Here is an 8,009-nt window from a genome sequence, read left to right on the forward strand (position 1 = left end):
ATATATATATATATATGGTGAGGCACTGACTTACGACTTATATAGACACCATGCATGTTATTGGACGTACGGAAATTTCGCGCATGCATACAACGCTGGGAGGCAAAAAGACTAATCTTTTACATGTCATCTATAGCCGCGTTAACTCAGTGAAACTTTGAAATGAAGGGAATTTCGTGCTATGATCCACAGCAAAGGGAAAGAGGTCCACGCTTTCAGTTAGCGAGAGGTTGCGCATCCTCACCTCACTGGCTTCGCTTCTGAGCATTTGAATGGGAAAATGCGAAAATCCAGCGATTTTGAAGAAAATACTTTAGCGTAACCAATAATCGGAATTGGTTACGCTAAAGTAAAAAATAGGTACTTTATAGTACAAACCACAGGGTGAAAATAGCAATATAAATGATTTTATTACTATTCTTCCATGATGACAGGTGGGGCTCTGCCTCACCTGCCTACCCCCACACGTCACTGATACATAGATATATAGAGGTAGATATATAGATATCGAATTTAGAGAATCTTCAATTAACTTTATTGAGACTTTTAATCAAGTCTAACTACCAGTAGAAGTCCAAACATTTGTGTGTGTTTGTGGCCCATAAATTGTTCACATTTCTCCAGAGTGTCATCAGTCTCCTGTTACGTGGCACATTACATTCTGCTTTCCTGTTTCATCTTTCAACAGAACACTGAAACTTTAAGAGCTCTGCAGAAAGCGTCAGGACTTTCACCAGAGGCTGAACCAATCAAACTCCTCTCTGTCCCCAAAGGGGCTCTGGGTAACATTAACCTGCTAACCACCGCAACTGTTTAACTGTTCAGATGTGTTAGCACCCTGTGTCAGCTCTGCCCTGCTCATCCTGTGTTGCAGCTCATACATTGGTGCAGCGCTTGAAGCTGCAGGATAATTCCAATGGCCGGAGACACAAACTGGCTCAGTCTGCCAGCAGGTGGATCCCAACACATCCTTCACATTCAGAGACAGTTTAATAAGATTAACAACGATGCACATTATCATTAATATTTTTGTATGTTTTTTTTTTTTTTGCTTTAGAATGCAGCACATGAGACAAGGTTCATCTGGTTCTCCCCCCAGGAGTCCACCATTTCTTAACCAGGTACATCCTATCTCCCTCTGTAATGAAGACTGACTGATCAGGAGTGATCAGGATCATGAAACACTGAAAAGCTGAATGACTTTCATAGGAATCTGAAGGTTGAAGAAAATGTTTACTTAGTCAATAGTTTTGACTAAATAAACATTATAGTTTTGAATTAATTCAGTTCATAAATTAGAGATTCTGTAATTAACTTTATTAATTTTTTTAATCAAGTCCCATTACCAGTAGAAATACAAACTTTTGTGTTTATATTACTGCAAGATGGCATAATTTACTGAAGGGGCAGTATTATGTGAAATATTTTTTTCTTCTAGCTTTTACATCATGTTATGTTATTGCCTAATCAAAAACAAACCTGTAGTGTTACTTTGATTTGTTCATGCATGTTTGGGAATACTTTCATTTCTATGGAAACCACTCAGGCTAGCAGAGCTCTGTCTTTTAAAGTTGCTTCATGGAGCTGCAGTCTCCAGCCAAGCTTCCTCCTCACAGAGCATCACTCCTCCACTCAGCTCCTTCAGACTAGCAGCAGCAGTTAGCAAACACCAGGTGGAACTGCACATCTGTTGAGCTCATTATACAATCTACTTCTCAGTGCATTAAAGGGTCAATAGAGTAACGGCGTTGTGATGATGTGCTGAAAGCCGACTGTCAGAAACAGCTGGGAGCTTCTTAAAGAGACAGAGGCCCAATTTCAAGACATTAAATTGTGAAGTCAAATTTCTTTTAAGTCATATTTGACACACAGTTATCGCAGGAGTTACGTTCCAAAAATAAACCACAATAGGCGAAAGCCACGAAGTAGTCAGCTTTATTTTTTTACAATTATTATACAGCACTATAGAACAAAACTAAAGACTGACAGGAAGTGTGTGTTTGTCTAGCAGGTGAACCCAGAGCGGAGGAGGCTGAGGCGAGGGGAGATCAGCCACTTAGGAAGCCTTGACTTCTCACCTCGTCTAAAGGAGCGGCCCCTGGTTCGTTGTCATACCCTGGATGGTGGGGCACTACCCCCAGAGCCAGCTCACCCCCCAGCCCACTCTGAAACTGACTGACCATTTAGTGCTGTGACAGCAGCTGGTGGGGCAGTGCGACGGCACAATCATTACCCCCTCCTCTAAATGGCTGTGTGTCACACACAGCCAAGCTCACTGCGCACACAGCCTAGCTTACATGAAATAACCCACAGTGAGCCGAGCTCACTGTGCAGCAAAACCCCGGCCGGTCTCTGCAGGGGTGACCTCCAGGCGGGTTATTGACATGACTGTTCTTCAACACAAATCTGCATCACTGCAGGAGGAAAAGGGGATTTCTCACACAACTCTACCAGTTTAAAGCACAATGTGTTGGGTCACAGCATTGTGATCTGGTTTTATTTGCCCCAGCTTTTAGATTTAGGTCACTTTCTTTGATTGTTTTGTGGATGCACTGTTGGACCTTTTTACACATATGCAATATTTTACTAGATTTCAGAGGTGGATATACACTGGTACGCTGGTTCTGCCCACAAAACTCCACCTTATTCCTTCTGTTTCCATTCTGATTCAGTCTGAATTTACTTCATCAACTTAGGAAAGGTTCCCAATTTGAAAAAAGGAACATTTCATGTCAAACGGTGTAATCCATCCTACAATCCTCTCCCACTCGACTTTCTGCAGCTTGATGTAACGTTGTGTGTGGAAGTCTGGTGGAAAAACAATATCTCCAGTTTGTTTCTGGGATTTCTTTTACTAACTTACCTTTAATATCATGAGACATGAAATAATCCATGATGAAATACTGATAGATCATTCTTACAACATGTTACTAAATTAAATCCAGCTGTCACATAAGTCTCAGCTCTCCCCCTTCCTGTACTTTTCTCTGCTGAGTTTTTCATAGATTATGGAGTTGAATTTTTTAGGAAAATGCTCAAAGTTTTGCATATAATTTATTCAATTGTATATTGATATCTGGGTGTGCTACTCCTGCTCTTATCCCAGTTTTAGCCACTTGACTCTTCTAAAATATAACAGATATTTCACTCTTGGTTAATATGAAATAATAAAATTTTCTAGAACTAGTCTGAGTCAGATGTTTGCAAGTATAAAACAATCCCCAAATGGCACAAATTGACAAAACATCCAGCAGTAGGTGGAGCCATGTTGCACCAGGAAGCCTGTATGAAAGTACCAGAACTGAAAAAGTAAAGGAATGAGAGAAGAGATGAAACTTTCTTCAAATATCCTGATTATCATATCCTAGTTGGAGAACTAAAACTGTTACATTGTGTTTGTTTGAATCAAGCTGCTACATCTGAACCCTGTGACCACGTCTGACCCATAGAACCTCTAATGGGAAAAAGGGATACAGCCCGTTTCCTCATGTTGGCTTCACACTGTCTGACTAGAGTTCAGTTTAAAACCGAACATCAAATTTTATTTCAAAACGGTGCTTAGTGTTTTATTTGTCCTCAAGACCAGATGTAACTATGACTACAAGATGTCAACTATTATTGTTCATAAGCATTAGTCGGTTTCATTCTGTTCCCTGCTCAGTTGTACTGATGAGTCTTCATTGCAATTTGCAACTTCTCCATTGACTTTCTGTGCTGACTCGGCTTGCTGTGAGGATATTAGTCAGAGTGGTCAGAGACCGAGTTTTCTGTCAGCTGATGACAGAAAATGATGTTGCTGCTCCAGCTCAGCAGCAACACATTCACATGGGAAAAGGAAGTACATCCTCTCTTTTCATTTAGAAATGTTGAAGTTTAAATGTCCAAAACTGTATAAAAACCATCTACATTAAATCACTACTTATTAATCAATTTGCAGCCAACATATTTATTAAAAGTTCACTTCAGAAACTCTAGATATGATCAAAATACATACGCCCCTGGAGTTTAAAGTGAGTTTACTTCATTGACACTAGAACTCAGTTATGAAGTGTTTCATAGACTTGCCATCCTTGCATAACTTCTGATGTGCGTTTCAGAGACCCGAGGCACCAAAACACGACATAGTAAAAATACATAAAGGGGTTCTCATGATAAATCAGAAAACATGTTGATATCTGCTGCTGGAAACTCAGGCTTTAATCTGGAGGTGGAGCTGATGTCTGATAGGATGCTGCTCCAGGCAGCTCTGTAGTGGAGGGATCTGTTTGCATGTGAACCATGTTTATCCTCAGCTGTGTTCCACCATGATGACAGCCTCGGTACTGTATGTGTTCCCTCCTGTTTTACTGCCTGATGCTGAGCTCTGCAGTCAGTCTCACGCAGGACGTCCATCATGTTTGTTCCTGTGAGTTTTTTCTCCAGACCTTTAGGAAATCCTACTGAGCCAGACCTTTTTTCTGGTCTAAGCTCAGACTGTGACAGCCTGCTGTTAGTGTTTTAATTATTCTAATGCATTATTTTCATTTCAGGACTGAAAGTTAAAACTGTTGAATGTGCCTTATTTATTTACACCCAAAATATTCAATAAAATACATTTTGATGAAATCTATTTTTATAAATCAATTTCATTTGTCACCCTGATATTTTAATGTTTTTTTGAAGTAAAACAAACCTGGTTTGTGTTAAAAATGAGTCTGTTTGTGTCTACAGTCAGTCCAGATGTTGCACGTCGCTATCTGCAGACGTTTTTAGTATCTTTAGAGAGAAAGCCAACCCTACTTTAGTTCTATAGTTTCATGTTTCAGGACAGAATAAAAACATTCTGGTCTTTTTCAAAATCTAAGAAAAGTTCAACCTAATTTCATGTGTACAAACCATGAAACCAATTTTTTTCTTCTATTTTATAAAGATGAAGCCAAATTGACAAGTTGTGTCTGGGGGAATTCGCTAAACACTGGCCCCAAATAAACTTTAAGTAGCTTCAGTTAAGGCTCCCCATGTTTGGATGAAATTGTCCACACTTCATCCAAACTTATTCAGCTTATTCAGGTTAGTCAACATCTATTTCTGCTCAGCTCTTTTGGATCCAAGTTAATGACCCGACTCGAGCCTCAGTCCAGTCTTTGTGAAGCTCTTCCAAGTCATTGAAAAGGTTTTGCTTGACAGTTATGCGTGTTACTAGTCCAACTTGTCGCACGTTTTCCTTCCACTCAACTTTCTATGGAAAAGACAGTTGTTACAACTGGCAGTCTTCCTCATCTGACCCAGACTGAGAGGTCTTAAAGGCTCAGGAAAACTTTGCAGGTGTTTGAGTGTATTAACTGATCAGCATGTAACACCAGGTGTTTCCAATATTTAACTTTTCACGATTTTAAAATATTACAATATTAAAATTGTAATAATAAAAAATATTAATATTGTAATAACAATATTATTACAATATTAAAATTTCCTGTTACAATCACTTCCGTGACCATAATCATTAAAATCGTATGGAATAGAGACTTGAAATATTTTACCTAAATGAAGCTATAGAGGCGTTTCAGTTTCTAAAATGAGTTTAGATGTTCCTGTTGAGCTGGCATGAAGCAAAGCTGCACCTGAATGTTGAACCATGCCAAATTTCTGGAGAGGGGATTGTTGGAAAAGAAAGAAAAAACTAATAATAGTTGTTATTATAACTATTATTTATCTGTTTAAAAAAAACAGATATAATTGTCAATTAAAAACAATTCTAATTAGAGGTTTTTAGAACATTTCTTTAATGTTTCACATGGACCCAGAACCAGGAGAGGTTTGGAGTCTGCTTAGCATGTTTCTTGGTTCGTTCGCTGCCTATCAGCATCGAGGCTTTTCAGCCTCAGCTTTGCTCACAAAGAGGCTTTTGAGGAAGAGGAGCTGCAGGTACCCAGAAGTGACGATCACCAGGCTGAGGGCCATCGACCACCATGTGATGTAGCGGGAGTTGGACTGCAGCAGGAAGTGGTCTGCGCTCCTCCTCATGCGGCTGAAGCTGTAGTAGCGGAACATGTGGAAGACGTGGCGCTCCACTTTACTGGTGGCAGCCTAAAAATGTCAGAACAAATAAAAAAACACTTCCCATAAAAAAAATACTTTTCTGTTTGGATCTATATATTTAATGATATCGTGCTTTTCTATGATATATAATTGTGTGTGTTAAATGTGTGATCCATGCTCATGCTTAAATTATTTTGGGAATTTTTTCACATAATTTTAAAGGCCTAATGCAACAGATCTGAGTAATCAGTTGGCATTAGACTTAGAACTGATGTTTACTGGTTTTACTTTGTAGGACCCTGAGATGACATGTCATGTTGAACAGAGACTTCTGTGCAGCCAGACCATCTACATAGATTTGTTTTTCTTTTTTTCCATTAGAAAACTTTATAATAGTAGAAAGTTTTAATAGCCTTTAATGTTTCTCAAAATCTTAAAAAAAAGAAAATTCTAGCTTTTGTCCCAGTGTATTTTTTTTTTTTAGCAGACAGCTTCTTTATATAAACAGACACATTTCTAAACACACCACACAGTTTAACTAGTCATATAATAAATGTGTAAAATGTGCTTATCAATATTTGTAAATACTCACAGATTAATTCTTGAAAATTTGCTGAATATTTGCTCTACAAGCAAAGCATGAACACATGATTTTCAGGTGAATGAAAATTACATTTATAACAATGTCTATATGTTATAAATGTTATAAATATGTTCTGCTCACATCTGAACAGAAAATGTATTTATTTGCAGTAAAGTGAATTTCCCAGAGAAAATGAAGAGACCTGAATGAAGCTCAGTGTGTTGTTCAACTCCTCCTTCATGTCCCCCTTGGAAGAGTTCTGGTTGTCATAGTAAACGCCGAAGCTGAGAAAGACCTGCATTGTGCTGAAGCGGTTGTGGAAGTTGCTCAAACACATCTGATAGAAACCTGTGTAATTAAACATCAAGTTAAAAGTTCAGACACAGTCACTTCCAGGGCCTAAGTAGCAGATTGTACAAGGTTAGTTTTATTTCTTTGGTTGATTTATTGCAGGATCATAGAAAAATGAAAGGGAAACCTGAACAGGTTAACCTTTGTGATTTACTTAATTTGATTTGATTTATGTTTTTCTTCATTCATTTGGCCTCTACAGATTTCTTCTAGGTTTTTCTTTGTTTTCTTTGCCTCACTTAAATGTTTCAGATGCTGATAACCTAAATAAATACACTCTAAAATGCAATACCTGTTTTTACTTAAATTAGGTTTGTATGCTTTACTTAAATCTCACTAAAATGTTAATTCAACTCAAATAATGTGAGTAACATACATGTTTTGGCCTGAGAAAGGTACAAGACTAAGTTATTTTGAGTAAACTGGATTTGAATATTTTTGTTACTGGAGCAAATGCTTCACTTCAGCAGTGCGCATGTGTAATAAAGTGCGGGAAGCTTCCAGAATGTTTGTGGACTTGCACATAAGAAGAAGCAGAACTTCTTTAAAGGTGAGTTATTCCTCTTTAGTATGTTTTCATGTGTCATATGCCTTTACTACTCATATATATTGTTACTGGTTTATTTTTCTTGTAAAAGATGATGCATAAAACTCCTTGCAGGCTAATATGCTAATGTTAACATGGGCTCATGGGTCCAACATTAGCTAAAACTGCCATGCCTTTTACTTGAGAGCCTTTAATGTTTTTGTCCATGTTAAGAGATCTGATGTATAATACGAAGCTGAAGTTGGTTTCCAATTCTAGCTTCCAATAGCTAAAGGGCAATTCCACTTAATTTTTCACTACTTTCCGCATCTTTAATTAACTCTAGTTTAAAAACTACTACACCTAGACACTTCAAACCTGGACTACACTATTCTTCTCTAATAGCAGAATATTTAAAACCATGTTTGGGATTTGTGAAACCTTTTTCTGATTTATGAAAACTCAATAAAGTTCGATTTTCACCATCTTCACGTTGGCAGTAATGGCGAAATTAATAGTACATAATAAAGA

The 8,009-nt window shown here is 37.9% G+C and overlaps 2 protein-coding genes across 3 annotated transcripts in view; one reads left to right on the plus strand and one right to left on the minus strand.

Annotated features, from left to right (window-relative positions):
• ankrd27 (ankyrin repeat domain 27 (VPS9 domain)) overlaps nucleotides 1–4,562 on the plus strand; it is a 14,430-nt gene extending 9,868 nt beyond the window's left edge. Inside the window, exons 13-16 of one of the 2 annotated variants that reach the window (XM_015026155.1) lie at nucleotides 689–782; nucleotides 875–953; nucleotides 1,058–1,121; nucleotides 2,012–4,562. In XM_015026155.1, coding sequence (XP_014881641.1) covers nucleotides 689–782; nucleotides 875–953; nucleotides 1,058–1,121; nucleotides 2,012–2,179 — 405 coding nt within the window. In that variant the 3' untranslated portion in view covers nucleotides 2,180–4,562. Of the gene's footprint in view, nucleotides 1–688; nucleotides 783–874; nucleotides 954–1,057; nucleotides 1,122–2,008 lie in introns of both variants that reach the window. The other variant, XM_015026154.1, reaches the window with a different exon arrangement.
• Nucleotides 4,563–5,741: 1,179 nt separating this feature from the next.
• The window catches only part of tmed6 (transmembrane p24 trafficking protein 6), a 16,788-nt gene continuing 14,520 nt past the window's right edge, over nucleotides 5,742–8,009 (minus strand). The window contains exons 3-4 of the mRNA XM_015026152.1: nucleotides 6,804–6,949; nucleotides 5,742–6,066 (exon numbers count right to left, since the gene is read on the minus strand). Coding sequence (XP_014881638.1) covers nucleotides 5,839–6,066; nucleotides 6,804–6,949 — 374 coding nt within the window. The 3' untranslated portion in view covers nucleotides 5,742–5,838. The remainder of the gene's footprint in view (nucleotides 6,067–6,803; nucleotides 6,950–8,009) is intronic.

Source organism: Poecilia latipinna, unplaced genomic scaffold, assembly GCF_001443285.1.
Source record: "Poecilia latipinna isolate Pla-1442-1.1 unplaced genomic scaffold, P_latipinna-1.0 Scaffold4577, whole genome shotgun sequence".
NCBI classification, from domain to species: domain Eukaryota; kingdom Metazoa; phylum Chordata; class Actinopteri; order Cyprinodontiformes; family Poeciliidae; genus Poecilia; species Poecilia latipinna.